The sequence below is a fragment of the Peromyscus eremicus genome, chromosome 5 (assembly GCF_949786415.1).
Source record: "Peromyscus eremicus chromosome 5, PerEre_H2_v1, whole genome shotgun sequence".
Lineage (NCBI taxonomy): Eukaryota > Metazoa > Chordata > Mammalia > Rodentia > Cricetidae > Peromyscus > Peromyscus eremicus.
In genome coordinates, this window is record NC_081420.1 from 14425602 (window position 1) to 14446408 (window position 20807).

The following is a 20807-nucleotide window of genomic DNA, read 5'->3' on the forward strand; positions in this document are numbered from 1 at the left end:
GGACATTCAGGGCTGATATGAATTCTATCTGCCACTGAGAGAGATTTGAATTAATAATTGCTCCAAAATGTTTTCTAATTAAATGAATCTAACTATCTGAAAAAGCAGAGATTTGATTAAACAGCTACCCACTCCATAGAAATTCCCTTGGAATTCTCTGGATCCGTGTTAAGAAATAATTACAAGCCATGATTAGCTACAGAAAAAAAAACAACAAAAACCCTTGTTTCTTCCATAGTTAGAAGAAACCACTTTTGCCATGTTGCTCTATAAGAAATCAGTCCTGGGACTGGAGAGACGACTCAGTAGTCAAGTGCTCTTGTGTTCTTTCAAAAGACCCAACGTCAGTTCCCAGCACCCAAATGGAGTGGCTCACAACTGCCTGTAACTCTAGCTCCAGGAGATCCAATTTCTCCCTCTGTCCTCCTCAGGCACCTGTACTTGGGTACATAATGGCACACAGACACACACATAAATAAGTCTTTAAAAACCAGTCCTGTTTTAGTGGCTTTTAATATGTTAATATCATTTTCAACATGTAGTGGGAAAGTCCAGAGGTTTCTGGCTGGGTCCAGGTCTGCATATCTGTGGTGCCTCCAACTGACTGACTGAGGTCAGGGGCTCTTACAGAGACCAGCCCAAGAGCTGCCAGGAGCAACTGTGCTTCTGTGGTTTTCTGCTGATGGAAGAGGGTGAAATCTGAGACCTCCAAGGAAATGATGCTACTCTATCCACTCTGTCTGGGTGCACTCCTTTAAACTCACAGGGCACCTTGGCCCACCTGCGGGCCAAGCACCTTCTAAGGGACAGAGGCAAGGATCTTCTAAGGTTTGCATCCCTCCCAAGGGGGTGCAGCTGTGCTGAGGGGTAAAGCCTCACATGCTGGAAGGGAAAGAATTGGCCAGGACTGCCTGGGGACAAACAACTGCTAAAGGAGGCCTGATGGACAGGTGTATCTCCCAAGCAGCTGTCTAAACACAGAGACTGAGGCCTAGCTCTGTGTGGGCAAGACCAATGGTCTGCCCTCCCCCTGAGCTTCAACATCCCCATTTTGTAGATCTGAGAGCCCATGGGGTCACCCTGACACTTTCACAGGAAAAATAAATAAAATAAAAACCTGAATCAGAGAACACGGGTCTGTGTTAAGGAATAGCTAAAATGACAACTCTCATTCATTTGCCCTGTTCTGTGTTTTTGTTCATGCAGGTGCAAGATACTGTGAAACCAAATGCAGCACGCACATTCATCATAACAGGAAGAAAAAGGTCCCTGGAGCTTCAGACTCGGTATGGCACTAGCATCTGCGGCTATATGAACATCTTTGACCTGAGATTGTAGCAGATGGCTTCTTTTACCGAATGAGATAATCTTTCAATATGTTTTTATTGGCTTACAGTGTGTGTGTGTGTGTGTGTGTGTGTGTGTGTTTAAATTAAAGATGGGAAGATATCATCTCAGTGGGTAAAATGCTTGCCTCATGGCATGAGGACCTGAGTTTAGATTTCTAGCACTCACATAAAAAGCCAGACACAGCAATGTGTCTCTAATCCCAGTCCTGTGGAGGCAGAGACAGGCAGATCCTCAAGGCTTGCTCTCTAGCCCACCCTAGTGGAATTAATGAGCTCCAAGTTCAGTAAGAAGTCCTGCATCAAAAAGTAAGGTGGAAGCCAAGTGGAGGTGGTGCACACCTTTAATCCCAGCACTCGGGAGGCAGAGGCAGGCTGATCTCTGTGAGTTCGAGGCCAGCCTGGTCTATAGAGCAAGTTTCAGGAGAGGCTCCAAAGCTACACAGAGAAACCCTGTCTTGAAAAAAGGAAGGTGGATAGTGATTGAGGAAGACACACAATACCAACCTCTGTCCTCTACACACATGCACATATGAACACGTGTATACACACACACATACACACACTCAAAGGTGGCTATAACAAATAGCATGTGTCTTGGTTAGAGTTTCTTTCTTTTTTGTGTGTTTTTAAGATTTATTTATTTTTATTTTGTGAGCATTGGTGTTTTGCCTGCATGCATGTCTGTGTGAGAGTGCCAGATCCCTTGGAACTGGAGTTACAGACAGTTGTGAGCTGCCATGTGGGTGCTGGGAGTTGAACCCAGGTCCTCTGGAAGAGCAGCCAGTGCTCTTAACCGCTGAGTCATCATCTCTCCAGTCCCTTGGTCAGGGTTTCTATTGCTGTGATAAAACACTCTGACTAAAATCAGCTTACTGAGAAAAGGGTTTATTTCACTTACACTCCCCAGTCTGCCCACCACTGAAGGAAGTCAGGGCAGGAACTGAAACAGAGGAACCTGCTTACCAGCTTGCTCCCCATGGCTTGCTCAGCTTGCTTTCTTATATGACCCAGGGCTGCCTGCAGAGGGGTGATACCACCCACAGTGTGCTGGACCCTCCCACATCAGTCATTAATCAAGAAAATGCCTCCAAGGACTTGCCTACAGGACATCTGATGGAGGCATTACCTCAACTGATGTTCCTCTCCCTAGATAACTCTGCCTTGTGTCAGTCTGACAAAAACACTCACCAGGACACCAGTCCTTCATCTTGCTTTTTTCAGTTAATGTGTCAGGATTCACCCTATAATCTCACACATTTTCCAGGAATAGCCCAATCCCCATCAACATTCTTAACTGGCACCAGTGAGGCTTAGTGGGTAAAAGCCCCGCTGCCAGGCCTGATGACTTGAGTGCCATCCTTCCTGGTGGGGCCTGCATGGTAGAAAGAAAAAGCCAACTCCTGCAAGTTGTCCCCTAAACCTCCACAGGTAGCACTAACACCCACACACAGACACAAAAAAAATCTAAATAAACTGTAATGATTTTTTTAAAAAAATCATCAGCAGGGTCCCATGTTGACAGTCTGAGTGTCATTTTGGCAAACTGTGCTGAGAACAGAGTCCCCATACTTGGGCTTTTGTGCACACACATTGCTGCCTCTGTGAGATGGACCTCTGAGGGGAAACTACCAGTCATCGTGTGGGATGTCTGCTCTATCTGGTCACACTGTCCCGCAAGGCCAAGCTTGAGCTCCCACTAGAAACCCAGTCTGTCACACTCCGCCTGTGGCATAAGAGCTTTGTAATCACCTGGCAGGGCCCAGGGAGCTGTTGGTCTGCAAGGTGAGCCTGGCCCCACCGGGCCACATGTGTTCTGAACACTGAAGCTACCTTTCCAGCCTTGAGTTGCAGTTACAAGTGAGTGGCTAGGTAGGCACACAGTGGGTACCCTTGGATGGACTGATAAAATGCTGATTTTTGTCTTCGTAGGACAGAAGAAGAGAAGAGAGAATGGATTCAGGTGAAGCTGCTCAAGTTTGTTCTATCTCTGCCTTCCCCCCCTGTCCTAGAGCCTGGGGCCTGCTCAGCAAATGCCCTTGTGTTTTGGGGATAGGTTTCGTTAGGGAACAACACTGGTCTCAAACCCTCAACCCTCCTGAGGATTTCAGACATGCATCACCATGTATGGCTTACACCTCATCCTATTGTAGTATGGTCGTTTCATGTTGGACCACATGACCCAGGAACTCTTTCCTAATACTAGCACTGCCTGTCCTCATGTCTGAAGGGAGGCAGTAGCCATGGGGCGCCTCTGTATATGCTTTCAGATACCACAAGCCTTTCAGTCTATTTCCTTCAGTCTATCTATTTCAGCCCCTTCTCCACAAGTAAGGAACCAGAAAGGGCCAGGAGGGACCTCGGGCTAGGTCTTGTCTTTCCAGAGCCAGTCTCTTTGGTCTTACTGGCTCCAAGGCATGAGTCATCGGCCAGGATAAGATGATCAGGGGTGCCCTGTGGACACCTGGACCCTGAGCCCTCAGTGTCCTTCCCTGGTTCTCTGACAGCCCTTCGGCTTTGCTGTGTGTCCAGGTTATTCAGGCCACTGTGGAGAAGCACAAACAGAAGAGTGAGACTTTCAGGGCCTTCAGCGGTGCCTGTAGCCTGGATGAGGAGCCCGGCCTGTCCCCAGACCAGCCCGTGAGTCAGCAGCCTGTTCTCAGGGGGAAGTGGGACTCAGCTCTTGGCCAGGGAGTGAGGCCTAGGGGTATTATGCAGACAGCATGAACACGCATTTCCCTGCTTGCCTGGGTACTCATTAAGTACAGTTGCAGTCTGTTGGACCTGCTGCCTTGCAGATTAGGGTCCATGTGGAGGAAGTGCTCCTCTAGTGCTAGGTGGACATCTCCATGCCTTCAGCAAGGCAGCTATGAGCATCAAGGGACCTTATCTTCCTCCTGTGGAACTGAGTCTCAGAAGTTCAGTGACACTCCCAGGCCACTGCAGTGGTACAAACATCCTCAGGTCATGGTGCCCTTCTTACACACTCCACTTGGAACAGCTAGTGGCTGTCTTTTTGTGCTTATGTCTTCTCCCCAAATTCCCCTGGACCCCTGAGGTGTCAGCTCAAAGCCCTCTGCCAGTAGAACCAGGGTTATATGATTCCCCATCCCCTCGAAGTGGCCACAGAGGTACACTAAGAGGACATGACAGAGCAGGGAGTATGGATGGACGTCCCTCATGTCGGGGTTTCCCCAGAATTAGAGAGAGCAGACCCGATGTGGAAGATGATTTCTGCCCTGTGGGAGGACAGCCCTAGAGGCTGCACCAGAGATTGCAGCAAAACCTCCTGGGACGAGCCCACCCCCACCCCACCCCCCAGAACAAGGATGCTCACCCCTCCTGCGCTCCCTCCCTCCACCTTCATGGGCTGCTTTGCTCACACTCACCTGGAGGGAACAGCTGGCCCATCCTAACTCCTCAGTCTACCCACCTCCAACTGGCTGGCCTCCTGTCCTCAGGATCTGCCTGTTCCTTATCTGTTTGCATCAAATCTGCTCCCATTTTTCCTGGATATATTTTTGAGGACAAGTTAGCACTCTTTGAAGGAAGGAGCCTGTCAGCTGTTTGAGGGCAATGACTTAGAGACAAAGGGTACAGAGCCGGCTGTTGTTAGTCAGCTGGGCCTGGAGCATTAGAAAGTCTGCAGACTCTCTTCACACACCACAAGGACGAGGAGAGTCCCTTCCACAACGTGTGATTTTTTGGTATCAGGATTAGAGTGGGCCAAGTCAGCCTCACCCGCTGACACCCAGGTGTCTTCGGTTCAGGGAAGATGTGGCTTCTGGAGTCCCAGCATTTAGTAGACCAGTTCTCTCATATACACTACCCCTCGATGCATAGGGGTGTTAGGTGGAGGAAATGTCTTCTGCTACACGGGCCATGCCATGTGACTGGGAAACCGCTTCACACTGATCTCTGTTCTCTTCCAGATCATGAGTGCCAGCTCTGTGGAAACTGCAGGGGTAGCCGACAGCAATGGGGGGACTGCAGGGGTGAGTGACTGACACCCAGGGAGTAGCAGGAGTGGGAGGTGGGGGAGGGGTCAGACCGAGGATCCTGGAGGGTGAGGATCTAAGAGTCAGTTTGCCCTCTCCTGTGTTCTCAGGGCCTGGGTGTGCAGATGTGAGGCTGTGCCTGAGGCAAGGTACTGGTGACCTAAGTACCAGAGGTGGAGGTGTGGGTGTCTATGGTGGACACCCACCATAGCTATGGGGTGGCTATGGGGTGTCTGTTGGTGGATATTACACAACTATGTGTACCATTTGATCTCTGTATAAATACTTAGGAGCTTGCTGTGTGTAAATTTCACCTTGACAATATGTGTAGTAAAGAAGAGCCAGCTCCCTATGACAGTGATGTCAAGACAGGTTTGTCCCTCATACCAAGCAGGTTTTCTGGAAGCTGTGAACTCCCCATCTCTCTCCCTATGTGTCTCAGGGACAGGTGGCTAGGTTCCTGTGCCTATCTGCTAGGGACTGACCGTGGAAACTTGGAGGGGCAGTCTTTATTTTAATTTGGGGATGTGTGATAGGCTGAGGTGCACACACACGTTTGCTGTGGCTCGAGTACCAACACCTGAGCCACATCATCACTTTGGGGCTTGACAGTCACAAACAGCCATGACAACAGTAGTTGGGACAACTCTGGGTCATAGCTTCACTTGTAGCCTGGGGTGATGATTCTGCCTGGCATCTTGGCTGGATCCTGATGGACTACTGCATTAGGGGAGTGACTGGTAAGGTGTCTCCAGCCCATCCCAGACATGGGCTCCTCCCTGGGCCCCTTGACACTGCCACGGGGCACAGTCCCTTGTTCTCTCCTGCACACCTACCTCCCCTCCAGTGTGCCTGCTCTTTACCTCTCCCTCTTTCTCTGTCTCTCATTCTGTCTCTATGTCTCTCTTTCACACTGTCTCCATCTCTCAGTTGCTCATGCATAGCCTGGATCTCCTTGCATTGGAGACAGGAAAGAGCTACCTGGCTGGGGCTCAGATCAGCTAGTGACTCGGCCCTGGAGCTCTGAAAATATGGCTTTGTTAGGTTGTGACTGCTGAGTTTTTGTCCCCATAAAGAGGAGGACATAAGCTCAGGTCAGTCAGATGAGCTGCCTTGAAGCAGGTGAGGGACAGGTGTGGGAGGAGCCGCCTGGGATAGAGAACAGAGGAGGGCTGGTGTGACAGAGTCCAGTGCACAGACAGCATGGAGCCATGGCCTGTCAGGGTGGGCCTGAGTGTTGCTGCTCCCCTTCCTTGTGACCACAGCTTCCCCAAGCCCCACAGATGTGAGCTCATGCTGGCGTTTGTCAGGCAACCTGAGAACGCTTGTGGGGCTTTAGGGAGGGCTGAAACATCTCAGAGGTATGATGAGGAAAGAACATGGCAGACCCTGAAATAAAAAGGAACTAGACAAGAGGAAAGCCCCTTGTTGAAATGCTGCTGCTGTCTAGCCTCCCAGAGCAGACAGGCACCCCAAGGTCGAGCTCTGTTGAAACTGGAAGTCAGGAAATCTGAATGTGTTGCATGCATCCAAGGAGGAAACAAACATTTAGACACCCCAGTGGCTTCCTGCACTATCTGCATGTTCCTGCTTCCTGCAACTCACTGGCCATGTTCTCACCTCCCCTGGCTCCACCAAATCTTGGGCCTTTGTACCCACTATTAGCTCTGCCTACCTCCAGGAAGCCCCATGGCTTGTCCCAGGGTTCCTGATAAATACTTCTCATTCTCATACCACCTAACCTAGTATCAACCTTCTGAGTAGCTAGTGTCTGTGCGTGTGTGTACGTGCACGCTCAAGTGTGAGGTTGGCCTTACCCAGAGCCATGCAATCCTGTTAGTCTCTTTCCTGAAGCTTGTGGTTATGTGGCTGTACCACAGTTGAGCTTCCAGAGGGACGCATAGTCACCTGGTCAAGCCAGGCTCAGCAGTTCGTGAACTCATAGTCTGAAATGCTCCCAAGCCAGCCCCACATCTTTTGGCCAGGATAGCTATCCATGACCATCTCTCTGATGAGGCCTTAGACTCATCTGTTCCTGTACTGTCCAGTCCTCAGCCCTGGGGTGGGCTTGTGGAAGTATCTCTGGTGACCAGCTGATTCCTAAGGCATCCAGGGGATCACCAGTTGTTTGTTCATGCAATCTCTAGGACTAAGCCCACAGGCCCTGGAAAGGGAACCGTTAGCCTCCAAGAGCTTCAGGCAGGCAGAGGTTCAGGGTGGGGACAGGGACTGTTTATAGGAACAGTGTGCCTGGGATGCCCCTGAGGACATTAGCAGTGGTGCTTGCAAGTGAGATGTCCCACAGCTGGGGCTAAGTGGGGGGTCAGTGCCAAGATTAGGAGGATGCAGCTGGAAGGAAGTAGAGTTGGCTCTGGATTGAAACCGTGGGTAAGTGTTGCCTACTCCAGCTTTACTGCCTTCTGAGAGAGAGATGGGAAAGCTCTAGGGTACCTAATACAGGCTGTTCTTGCTAGCTGCCCATGTCCTTTGATCGGGAAGGGACAGCTGGGAGCCCCAGAGTCAAGGCCTCAAGCCATACCCAGGACCTGCCTGGATCAGGACATGGTCACCACACCTGCTGGCACCACGGCCATACTTGATACCTCGTCTGTCCCATTTGCTTTGCCTGCTTCTGCCCCGGGACAGAGCCTTTTAAAGGTTCACGACATTCACCCCACAGCATCCCAATGTCCAATTCTGATGTCCTTGTCCCTTCTCTTCACTGAACCAAGCAGAGGCCAGCCCTTCCTCCAACAAACAGGTCCACAACAGCAGATACTCCAGTGCAGTATGGCCATAAGCTTCCCCCTCGACTCCTCCCCTGAGCAGAGCTGAGCTGAGCAGAGCTGAGCTGAGATTTTGGTGAGCTCAGGATGGTTCAGAGGCATCTGTGGACCTGCACGAACAACATGATAGGGTATACCACAGAGGAAACCTCCAAGATACTCAAAAGCAAGGCTTCATTTTCAATCAGAAGGGTTTTGGTTATGGGTGCCAGATTTATGCCGCTTCTTGGCATGTTTGGGGAGGAAAACAAATCCCTTCAGTGTACTGGGCTTGTGTCCTGTGCCTAGGTGTCTTCTGACGTACATCCTCTGTCAGCCCCTCTTTCCTAAGAGAAGCCAAACCCCATCTGGGAAGATTTGCAAGCACCCTTGCAGAATTCAAAGGCTTCCTTATTCTGTTAAGAGTAAAAGTCCAGTTGCTCTTCACAGAAACACACACACACACACACACACACACACACACACACACACACACAAATCACAATCTAAAAGTCTTCCCCTGCCCCCAGAGCTCCAGACCTACTCTGAGCGACCTAGACCTATCCAAGATGTCATTGAAGCACTGTCCCTGATCACCCACAAAGCAATGGTGTCTCTGTGATGCTGGAACTGTCTTTTCTCCATAAGTCCCTATTCTGTATCTGCCATTGGGCTCCAGAACAGAATTGCCATTAGAGGAGCAGAGGGCCAGGCTTGGCTTCAGCTGAGCCTAGCCACCTCCTCTTGGAATGACTTCCAACGGGACCTGAGGTCCTTAGCCTGTGTCCAAATGGACTGCTGGGTCATCGTATGACTTGAGATAGGCTGCTGACTAGGGCTCACATCTGTCTTACTGGGAGGTCCCTTTAGCTACCAAGCTAACCTTCCAAAGCAGGGACACTGAGGAAATTACTCTGTTGACCCTCAGTGGAGGTTTCTGGGTTGATGTTGGAGATGCTTTTGGCTGGAGCTGTTTGCCAGTTACTTCCTGGCAGTCTTGAACCTAGACTTCCTGTCATGCACCACTTGGACAGGAAATCTGGTCCAGGTCCTTTGATCAGCCCTGCCTGATAATCTCATCCATGAAGGAAGTACACTTGGTTGGGAGACCTGTCCTTGGCTATATACATGGGTGTCATCATGCCTTGGCTACCTGATCTCCTGTGATCAGCAATTCAACCAGGCCTCTTATGTTGTGGATGGCATGGTTGGAGATCAAGTCCCATGAAGGGTGGGCCACAGTGGACCTCAGCATCATGGGATCCATGTGGGGCTAAAGCTCCTGTCTGAGCACACAGATTGGTAGCCCTGTCTTGGTCAGGTGATGCCTACTAGATGAAAGGAGCTGAGAGACAGCCGGGCAGTGGTGCATGCCTTTAATCCCAGCCCTCAGGAAGCAGAGCCAGGCAGATCTCTGTGAGTTCGAGGCCAGCCTAGTCTACAGAGCAAGATCCAGGACAGGCACCAAAGCTACACAGAGAAACCCTGTCTCAAAAGAAGAAGAAGAAGAAGAAGAAGAAGAAGAAGAAGAAGAAGAAGAAGAAGAAGAAGAAGAAGAAGGGGAAGAAGAAGAAGAAGGGGAAGAAGAAGGGGAAGAAGAAGAAGAAGAAGAAGAAGAAGAAGAAGAAGAAGAAGAAGAAGAAGAAGAAGAAGGGAAGAAGAAGAAGAAGAAGAAGAAGAAGAAGAAGAAGAAGAAGAAGAAAAGAGAAAAGAAAAGAAGAAGAAGAAGAAGAAGAAGAAGAAGAAGAAGAGAAGAAGGGGAAGAAGAAGAAGAAGAAAGAAGAAGAAGAAGAAAGAAGAAGAAGAAGAAGAAGAAGAAGAAGAAGAAGAAGAAGAAGAAGAAGGGGAAGAAGAAGAAGAAGGGGAAGAAGAAGAAGAAGAAGAAAAGAAGAAGAAGGAGGAGAAGGAGGAGGAGGAGAAGAAGAAGAAAAAGAAGAAGAAGAAGAAGAAGAAGAAGAAGAAGAAGAAGAAGAAGAAGAAGAAGAAGAAGAAGAAGAAGAAGCAGCTGAGAGACTTCTGTCATCTAATCTACTAAGTCCTGACATCTTAAGCTCTTTGCCTCAGGAGCTTCCCTTTGTCTGAACCCCATTGGTCCCAGAGCCTGAGCTCTTGGTCACACCCCAGCTCACCTCAGCCTTTCCTCCATCCCCAAGTGCCCCCACTAGCATACCCTGGTGACCCCCAGAGCCTCCTGCATTCTCAACTGTTGAGGGTTCTGCCTGAGGTCCCCGAGAGCCACCACATGTCAGAGCTATTTGGTCACCAGTTAATGCCAGCACCTTGACATTTAGATTCCTCACAGGAAACAGGAACATGGACATTCTGAATGTGTAGAAGGTGGCAGCTGCAGGGCTCCAGCAGGCCTGATCCTTCTGCTCCTCTGTCTTCTTTCGGCTGTTTCTTCCCTGCCTTAGGCCCCTCTAGCCTCCCTGACTCAATGAACACTTGGACCCTTCAGTACTCCTGAGAGGAGGCCACAATGGGAAAGTCTTATATAGGGCTGGGGGGTCCTGAGGCTAGGTGAGGGGTACAGTTCCAGATGCAGGAAGACTCAGAGCCCTTGAGAGTGAGGATTTTGCATGTCAGGTCAGGAATGCCTGCCCTCCACCGACTGGGCACCAAGCCTTGACAGTAGACCTGAGAACAAGGTACATTGTAGAGGGAGGAGGTCAAGACCATCTTCCACCTTTGTCCTTGGGACAAGGACTCACAAAATGGCAGGAGGCCATGCTGCAGGAGACATAGCAAGAGGTCAAGTCTGAACACAGCCTCAGCTGGCTTGTTTTCCTCACATGACCTATTTCTGCAGGATTGGCACACAGGCACGTGGGTGCACATGTATGCTTATGCATATGGTGTGCCTGTCGCCAAGTGCTCAACACAGACTAGGCATGTGACAGGGTGAAGAATGACCCTCGGATCTAGGGGTCACACGATCCCTCTGGGATGCAGTCAAGGACACCCCAGGCTCTGGCAGCAGGTGCCATCTGTGTAGACTCCTGTCCATACCACTTTCCTCCACTTTGCTTCACAATATTTTCTTAGACACCGGATAAAGCCACTGGCCAAGCTGTCTTGACCTCTTGGAACCTTACTTCAGGCGGTGTGTGCTGTGATGCATGATGCACTGGGGTGGCCCCTGGGAGAAGGGCTGCTTTAACTCTGCCTGTCCCCGTCTACAATGTCCACTTTTGCTCTGGACATGGCCACTCATAGAATCCTTAGCTACCCCCCACATACACACACACACCCTTGCCCACCCACAGTGGGTCATCACGTGCTCACACTCCGAAGCTGATAATGGCCACCTGCCTCCTTGTAGATCGAGTCCAGAAAGTTGTCCTCTAAAACAAGACGTGACAAAGAGAAGCCTGGATGTAAGAGCTGTGGTGAGACCTTCAACTCCATCACCAAGAGGAGGTATCGCTGCAAGCTGTGTGGCGAGGTGAGCGTGGGGCAAAGGGGAGTGGATTGGACAGGGGTCAGGTGGATCTCACTGAATCTTCACAGGTTCTAATGGGTGGGCAGCAGCCACTACTGGCATGCACTACTAGCATGTACTACTGGTATGTACTACTAGCATGCACTACTAGCATGTACTACTAGCATGGGTGGTATGCACTTCTTGAGAGTCATCATGTGCACAGCTGGTAGGCTCTGTGAGCTGCACGGCAGCCCCCCCCCCCCAAACCCTGTATAACTTTTCTCATTGCTGTAACATGTGATACCTGGCAGAAACCAACTCAATAGAAGAAGGCTTTATTTTAGCTCACAGTTGGAGGGCACACAATCCATGGTTTCAGGGAAGGCATGACAATCAGGGGTATGAAGTACCTGGTCATGTTCTATCTGCAGTCAGGAAGCAGGAAGTGGACAGGAAGTGGTGTTGGGCTATCAAACATTAGGCCCTATCCTTCCCCTAATGACTCACTTCCTCTAACAATGTTTTCTACACTCGTCCAAAACAGCACCAGACACCGAATGTTCTCACATAGGAGCCTGTAGGAGACATTTCACATTTAACCCAGAACATTGTCCCCTACATATAGATGTTCTTGAGTGTGAACCTCTAAAGTAAAAGCTAATTTCTGGGTGGCTCTGATGTCTCACAACATTCCTTCCAACTGTAAAACTGCTAGCCTTGGAGCCTTAGTGCCCAAGCTGGGAGTGAGTAAGATGTAGTGTTTCTGTCCTGTGATAGAGAGGTGATGATAGCGTCCTTATGGAAGATGTTGAGGAGGCAGGAGAAGGTGGAGGGCTTGACCATGATGGGAGTGCTCCAATGGTGAGGAAGGTCTGATGGGGTCATGCAATTAGGGGCCACCACTGACTGGTGTCCCCCAGATATACCAGCTCCAATCCTACTCACTCAACCCCAAGGCCCATGCTCCTGAGGATGAGCAACTGAGCCATTAATTAATACTGAACTTCAAAGTATCCTTGAAGAAGGAACTGATGGTTTAAGTATTTTTAGACTTAGATATCTTGCATGTGGGGGAGGAGTTGAAGTGGGAGGAGAGAGGGAGAGAGAGAGAGAGAGAGAGAGAGAGAGAGAGAGAGAGAGAGAGAATTACTTGAAATTGTTTATTCAGAGGATGTGAAAATTGGTGTTCTCTGATTTCACTTTTCATAAAATTTTACCATGTTGGCTGGGGTGGGGAAAGGGAGGAATAAAAGAATGAATCTTTGGATGGCTGATAGGTAGGTAGATACATAGATACATAGATACATAGATAGATAGATAGATAGATAGATAGATAGATAGATAGATAGATAGATAATAGGTGGGTGGGTGGGTGGATGAATGGGCAGGAGATGGATGTACAGTAGATGGTGGATAAATATCTAGATAATGGATGGTTAGATAGGATGGTAGATGGATGGTCAATGGATGGATGATGAATGCATGTTAGAAGGGTAGGTGGATAGATGGATGAGTGGATGGATGAGTTGATAGATGAATGGTAGATGGATAGATAGACAGGTATGGATGGGTGGGTTGATAAGTGGATGGTGAAAGCATGGTAGGTGGAGAGGAGGTCGGATGGGTGAGTGGATGAGTGCAAGAGGAATTTGGAGAGCACAAGATAGCCTATAGGCTGGTGCTCCAGTCCAAATGCATGGGTTTAAAGACGTCATCAAGACCAGGAGGAACACGGTGTTCCTAGCAGATTTGCAGTGGGTTGCAGTGATTGCATCTGATGTAGGAGCACCTGGGAGGCAATTGGAGTCTGTGGTCTCTATTAAAAGAGGAATGGGTCGGGTGGTGGTGGAGTACACCTTTAATCCCAGCACTCGGGAGGCAGAGGCAGGCAGATCTTTGTGAGTTTGAGGCCAGCCTGGTCTATAGAAAAAGTTCTAGGACAGCCAGGGTTATACAAAGAAACCCTGTCTCAAAACAAAAAACAAACAAACAAAAAGAATGGAAGATTTGTGAGGGATGCTTTACCCAGAACCTGGGCTGCAGTTGAAGTGAAAGATCCCTGGCCGGCTGGCTAATGTGGAGTGTGGGGAGGGCCAGTATGTTTCAGGGTACTACCTGCATGGGATTGTCCAGTTAAAAAATGGAGTTAGGAGGTACCAGAGGCCATTCAGAGAGGGGTGGACATCCAGGAAAACGCCCATGTTTCAAAGACTTGCATATGTTCAGACCAAATAATCCTTGCATTTGGCCACAAGAAAGCCAAGGTTGGTGTGACCCAGGCAATGTCAGCCGAAGGCGTAAAAATAACCAGGACAAAGGAAAGAACGGAGTTCTGAAAGGAGGTGTGGTGGTCCTAAGACAGAAGAAACTCATACTTGGAGAAAGATTCAGCGGAGGAAGGGAGACCAAGGCAGAAGAGAGACAGGACAGCTTGGAATGGCGCTCTAAGGAGCAGAGGGGTCTGCCAGCGAGGGGGGAGGGATGGGGTCCAGGGTCTCCCGTTGAATCCAGAGCTAATCAGTTCAGCTAGGCTGGCTGCCCAGTGAGCTCCAAGCACCTGCCCATCTCTCTCCCCAGCACTGGGATTGTTAGAGGCAAGCCACTACACTCAGCTTTTACATGGGCCGTGGAGATCTGAACTCAGGTCCTCATGCTGGCCCAGCAAACACTTTACTGACTGAGCCATACCCGCATGGTTTTGGTGTGAATATTCTTAATGGCAGTGTCCTGGGTCTTCTTATGTGAGTAGGCTATGCTCTTCTTACATACAGGGCTTCTGAACTCCGGGTGGTCCTTATAAGGCAAACAGGTCCTGGGCACCTAGGGGGACTAAAGTCACTCTCTGCCCTTAGATGTGGCTTCCAGCATCCCAGGACAAGAATCGCCCCCTCCCTCTACAGGTTTTTCCTCCTCATCTGCTCAGGATGCATGCATGGTCAAAGGCACCCTCTTGTCTTGCAGGTCATCTGTAGGAAGTGCTCCGAGTTCAAGGCTGAGAACAGTAAGCAAAGCCGTGTCTGCCGAGAGTGTTTCCTGGAAGAGCCCTTGGTCCCTGCCAGCCCTAACTCTGAGACTCCCACTGAGCTCAAACAGAATGCAGAGGTGGGTGTCCCTGGTTCCTGGGACCAGGATGGATGCAGGGGGCATCTCAATGTGGTCCACAGGTCTGGAATCAGGGAAAGATGCTTGGAGTATGTACATGTCTAAAGACTCTCAGGACTAGTTAGGGCCAGGGCCTGGGAACCATTTGCACCTAGGAGTTAGACGGAAATATGTCAGCTCCACTCTGGGCCTGATTGGAGGTGCAACATGAAACTGCCCCCAAATCTAGGCATTGAGGTTCATGGAGCAACTCCTTCACCTTAGGGCAGGTAGAGCCTTGGATGTGCCGCTGGTGGTTAATGATGGGGGGTTGGGTGCCAGCTCCTCCTCCATTACTACCTCTTCTTCCTGAATGTGGCTGCTACTTTCCCAGCCTTTCTTCTTAAAGGACACAGCCCCTTTTATGGAGTGGCTGGACATCTCTGAAAAGGAAGCCTTTGTTTTCCAGGAAAAATACATTCTCCTTTGTCTCCACTTGATGCATGCCATTGTGGTCTCCTGGGAGTTCTCTCAAATGTCAGTTTCCCTCCCAAAGATGGTGTGGGATAGTCCAAGAGGGCTAGGGTCAGCAAATGTCAAAGCTCCTGCCACCCTGGCCAGTAGATGTGTCTAGGAAGCCAAGGGCGTAAGACTACTAAGGACTGAGGATACAGTGGCCTTGAAGATGAGGCTCTGGCCCCACCTGCTGATCCGCCTTCACTCTGAACTCTCAATCTGGAGATGTATTATGGGAGTCCCGAGAATGTGGCCTAAGGCCTTGGAGGGACACTGAGTCTTGGGTGGATCATCTCCAGCAAGAGGTATCAGAACCATGTTCATGTGCTCAGGGGTCTTATTTCCAAGGTAGCACTAAAACACATCAGAAAGGAAGCAGGGTCCACAGGAGGTGTATGTGAGGTGTGTGTGTGTGCACATGTGTGACATGGAAAAGATGTATGTATATGGTGAGTGGGGGTATGTAGTCTGTGTAGGGTGGAGGGTATAATGTGTTTGGTCCACTCACCCTGTGACCCATACTCTTGTACTTACTATTGAACTTCCTCCATTGATTTATTTGTTTTTTTATTGTCTTATTATGTAGCCCAGGCCAGCCTGAGACTTATAATCCTCCTGCCTCAGTCTCCCGAGTGCTGAGATTATAAACACAGAGCACCATGCCTGGTTTCCCCTTGATATTTTGATGTTGTCCTGACTTGGAATGGTCTCCTAAGAAGGCCTAGCTCCACACCCTACTTGAGACCACATGCACCTACCCACTGGCCTCCAGTGACCCTTAGAAACGTATAAAGCTAGCCTCAGCCTGTATCCAGGCCTTAGCCATGTCTCTGTGGTCACCTCCTTCCAAACACAGGCTCTGGGCCAGGCCCAGACTCCTCAGGTAACAAAGAGACACTACAGGCGAAACTACCACCAACCTATTGTTCTGTCTCCAGAAGCCTCCCTCTGCGGAACCTCGGCCCAGCCTGCTCTGCAGCACCCTGCGTCTGTCAGACAATGGTACAACCTGGCGTGAAGTGTGGGCAGACATCCCTGAGTCAGATCCTCAGGTGCTAGACCTGCTGGCAGGCAGCCAGGTATGTGTTCCTGTCCTTATTCATGCCCAGGGCTATGTGCTGTGAGCTGTACTCTGCTACCACAGTGCACAGCCTCAAGCCTGAAGTGCCCACAGCAGGTCTGGGCTACTTCTTTGACCTCTCCAGTCATGTGACCTGGGCCTCCACTTCTCCCAGCGCCCAGAGTAACCCTCTGCTCCCCTTTCATGGAAGACGGGTTCCTGTAATGTCAAAATCTCAAAGACAGCCAGAGTGGGAGCAGACATAGTCAAGGGACATAGAGGCTGGGCCCTCCTCCCCACACATATTCATTCACTCACCCCTTCGTTCATTCAGACGTCTTGGGCAGATGCATGAGCATCTGCTGGGCCTTGTCCTGCTGCTCTCAACCCCCATTGCTAAGTCACAGGAGTTGTCCTGCCTCACCTACCTGGGACAGGGTTTCTGAGGGAAGCCGTGGATCTGGGGAGGTCTGTGAAATGGACAAAACCTCCTCCCAGCCACCTGAAAACCTGTCAGGCAGTCTGTCTGCAGTTGTCCTGGTGGCAGGCTGCACTATGTGGGCCTGGGCATGGGCCTGGTTGGGTGGTCGCCGGTGTGAGCTGGAGGCCCCACTGACCCTCTGTCTTTCCTGCAGGCTGGCAGACTGCTGCATACCATCCCTCTCTCTGGCTGTACTGTAACGGTGCCCGACCCTGAGGAGGGGCTGGAGGCAGGGTGTGTGTGGAAGCTGCATCGGGGCCCGCAGACCTGGTGGCTGAGCGCCTCCTCCACACAGCTGCAGCGGTGTTGGCTGGAAGTTCTGGGCACTGCTGCCTGTGGGGACAGGGCTGGGGACAGACCAGGTGCCTCGCAGCCCCAAGCCTCGGCAAGCACTGACACCCCATGACCAGAGCCTCCTACTGTCCTTTCCGTTATTGTGTGTGCCCTGTGTTCTTTTGGGGTGACCTTAGAAGTCACATGAAGGAATGAAGGACTCCCGGGACCACTGAGGATGGACTGATGGCCCAGAGAAGAGTAGCAGTGGGCCCAAGATCACTCCCCAAGTCTTAGACACGAGTTGGGCTTCTGGCTCCAGCCCCAGCATTGTGGTCAGAGCAGAGGAGAATGGCCACTATAAAGCAAATGTCATCTCAGCCCTCAAAGGCACAAGGAGGCCAGGGGGGCACCACCCAGCTGTGATCATGTCTAACCTGATGTGACATCACTCTGGGAAAGGCAGAGATGTCTGACCTGGCCGCCTTTGTCCATCTATCCACTGTGTGAGCTGGACCACGACCTGGGTGCCACTCCTCTGACCTACACTCCTACACTCTGCTTTCTCCTGAAGCATTGCTCATCTACTGTTCCTGCCGAGCCCTTGAAGGGAAAGGAGCAAGGGCCTTCTCATCCTACCATTCCCATACAGCCACATTCAGAGACTGTGAGGAGGCCGGCCCTCACCCCTGTGTGGCAGGTTTGTGAGATTTCAGACTGGCTCCTCTAGGGGCAGGTGCCATGCTTGCCAGTATAAATAAATGCTGGCCATCAGTCTCAGGACCTTCAAATGCACTCTTCACAGGATTCCCCTAAGCCAGGTGGTTAGCAGAGGGATGGTGGGTAACGGTGACAAAATGGCACGGACCACACTCTTGTCTGGGAGAGCAGTTCTGTATCCCAGATGCTGTAGGGAGTGAGTGAGCAGCTAAGCCATATGGCAGGGTGAGGATGCTAGCAGTCAAGTTGTGGGGTTGTGACAAAGGTCATGGGGTTCAGGGTGTTGTTGCCTCTGGAGGAGTAGAAAATGTAGAGAACAGTGATGGAGTTTTGGTCCTTCAGGATTCCAGCACTCTAGCATCAGCACAGCACTGTGTGGGGACAGCTGGGCAGGCATAAGGGCAACTACCTGAGGAGGTGAGGGGATGCAGAGCCAGAAATGGGTGCTGGTTATAGGGAACACTGGGAAGCTTAGATGAGGTGGGGCCTCAGGTGAGATGGGGGCTCAGGTAAGGTAGGATGGGGTAAAAGTAAGGTGGGTTGGAACAGAAGTGAGTTGGAAGGGGCAGAGGTGAGATGTGTGGGGCAGGGGTGAGATGGACAGGATACAAGGGTACAGGTGAAGTGTCAGAACACAGCTGAGTCTATGCAAGAGCCAGCTAGACTGGGCATGGCTGCCTGGGGATTGCTTGCAAACACCTGGTCCTCTGCTTTGTACTCACTGTGCTGAGCTGAATGGTCCCACTTCACCCGACGAAACAGCAAAACAAACAGAACACTTGCACACTTGGAGGAACGAGGCCAGGCTCTTTTAGCTCCTACTCAAGGGAATGCAGTGAAGTCCTTGCCCAGTTCTGGATGGGGCAGTGGTGAAGGTGGTCCAGGGGGAAAACCAACCGAAGGAGGCACCTTCCTTGGCTCAGCACACTGCGTGGTGGACGTACCAGATGGACACAGGCCTTCAGGCTCTGGCCATCCTCTGCTGCTTCCTCCTGCTCATAGACATCCTGGCCTTTGCAATTCAAGGATTTCAAGTGCCTATTCTCTGAAGAACCAGAGCCTGAGGAGGATGCCTCTGTGGATCCTGCCCCCAGGATGTGGACTAGTCAGCTTGCAGTTTGGGGGCCCCTGGTGCTACCTGAGCAGAAAGGTGTATAAGTTACGTTTCTTGTTGCTGGGACAACATATTAGATGAGCACCTTACAGAAGAAAGGGTTTGTTTGGCTCACAGTTTGAGGGTACAGTCCGTCATGATGGGGAAACAGGCTGTGGGAGTGCTGGGTGCATTCTGTCCAGTCAGAGAGCAGGAAGGGATGAACTGGGGTCCTTCCCACTTTCTCCTTCTTATTTATTCCTAAGCCGTGGAATGTTGCTGTTCACATTCGGGGTGGGTTTTCTCTGCTCAATTAAACCTTTCTGGAAAGACCCTAATGACATGGCCAGAATTTTGTCATCTTAGTGATTCTGAGTCCTACCAGGTTGGCAACACCAACCATCACAAGTCCACCCCTTGTCAATTTGACACTCAAACCCACCACTTTTAAATCTTAACATTCTACCCTTGGAAGCCTTATTCATTTATTATTTATTATTATTCATTTCTTAAAGCACTTGCAAACTCTTCCCAATTTCAAAATTTTCCCAAGGTATAAGCACAGAGTCTCTGCTGAGTCTCAGGCAATCTCTTAACTTCAAGGCCCTGTGAAATAAAAAAATAAAAATACAAGTTACATACTTCTAATATGCAGTGGTACAGAATAAGTGCTCCCATTTCAAAAGTGAGGATTGGGGCATGGAGAGGAGACAACAGTTAAGAGCACTCGCTGCTCTTACAGAGGACCACAGTTCAGTTTCCAGCACCCCATCAGGTGGTTCACAGTTACCTGTAGCTTCAGCTCCAGGGGACCTGGTGCCCTTGTTTGACCTCTGTAGGTACCCACATGCATGTGAAAACACATGTGCACAAATAAAACAAGTCTTCAAAACTGGGGATTGGAGGCACAACTAAGTAAGACTGAGCTGGGTGGCGGTGGCACATGCCTTTAATCCTAGCACTCGGGAGGCAGAGACAGGAGGATCTCTGTGAGTTCGAGGCCAGCCTGGTCTACAGAGTGAGATCCAGAACAGGCACCAAAACTACACAGGGAAACCGTGTCTCAAAAAAAAAAAAACAAAAAACAAACAAAAAAACAAAAAAACAAAACAAAAGAAAAGAAAAGAAGAAAAGAGTAAGATTGAATCAAAGCAAAGCTATAACCCAGCAAGTTAAACACCAAGTCTTGATCCAGCACATGGCACAGTGGCATCATCTAGGCTCCCACAGCCTTGGGTATCCCCTCCTCTCCACTTCTGCTTCCTGCAGCCCACATGGCCTGTCTTTTCGTTCAGTTCCACCCCATATCTGCAGCTTTCCTCAAGAGGCATCTCATAGTCCTGGCATCTTCAACGTCCTAGAGTTGCGACTCTAGGCTCTGCCTCCACAGTTTCACACAGTGGGCTTTCAAATCTCTTTGAAGAGAATCTGACCACATCAGACATTGTCTGGCCACAGCTGCTTTCTAGGACTTTAGTGCAAGCCTACTAAACGCTGAAACTCTTGCATCTTGCATGCCTACAACCAGCACTAAGTTCTGCTTCTGGCTCCCCTCTACCCTCTGCTGCGGTGGCTGTGTGTACCAGGGTGGTCTAATCAGAGGAGACACTTCTCTAGGTTTGTTTTCAAGCAGGAAACCTCAGTGGCATTCACAGGCCAGGCTCTTTCCTTTCAAACAGATTTGTGGTCTACAAGTTGGAGACCTCCATGGGTGGGCTCTTGAGGTCAGGGTACCTTCCCCATTGTTTTGGTGATGAGCTGAGGTTTCTCTTTAAGTGCGTTAATGTCTTTAACAGGGACAGCTGCATTCACAGCAAGGCCTCCTCCAATGGACTTTGCACTCCCTCACACTCTTTTGCTCACTAAGCTGCACACTTTCCATATTTCCCGATTCAGTTTCTGCTTTGTTTACTGTAGACTTAGAAGAGCGGACAGTGACCACAGGCCGAATGCTATCCTGTCTTGAAACATCCTCCACCGAGCAAATTAGTCTATTGCCTTTGAATTCAGCCTCGCTCAAGTTTTTGGAACATGGACAGACTTCAGGCAG

The 20807-nt window shown here is 50.2% G+C and overlaps 1 protein-coding gene across 1 annotated transcript in view; it reads left to right on the top strand.

Annotated features, from left to right (window-relative positions):
* Fgd3 (FYVE, RhoGEF and PH domain containing 3) overlaps nucleotides 1-17100 on the top strand; it is a 69536-nt gene extending 52436 nt beyond the window's left edge. The window contains exons 11-18 of the mRNA XM_059262977.1: nucleotides 1207-1286; nucleotides 3279-3309; nucleotides 3879-3986; nucleotides 5279-5341; nucleotides 11432-11554; nucleotides 14495-14635; nucleotides 16069-16209; nucleotides 16826-17100. Of these exons, the coding sequence (XP_059118960.1) occupies nucleotides 1207-1286; nucleotides 3279-3309; nucleotides 3879-3986; nucleotides 5279-5341; nucleotides 11432-11554; nucleotides 14495-14635; nucleotides 16069-16209; nucleotides 16826-17077 (939 nt within the window). The 3' untranslated portion in view covers nucleotides 17078-17100. The remainder of the gene's footprint in view (nucleotides 1-1206; nucleotides 1287-3278; nucleotides 3310-3878; nucleotides 3987-5278; nucleotides 5342-11431; nucleotides 11555-14494; nucleotides 14636-16068; nucleotides 16210-16825) is intronic.
* Nucleotides 17101-20807: the final 3707 nt, after the last annotated feature.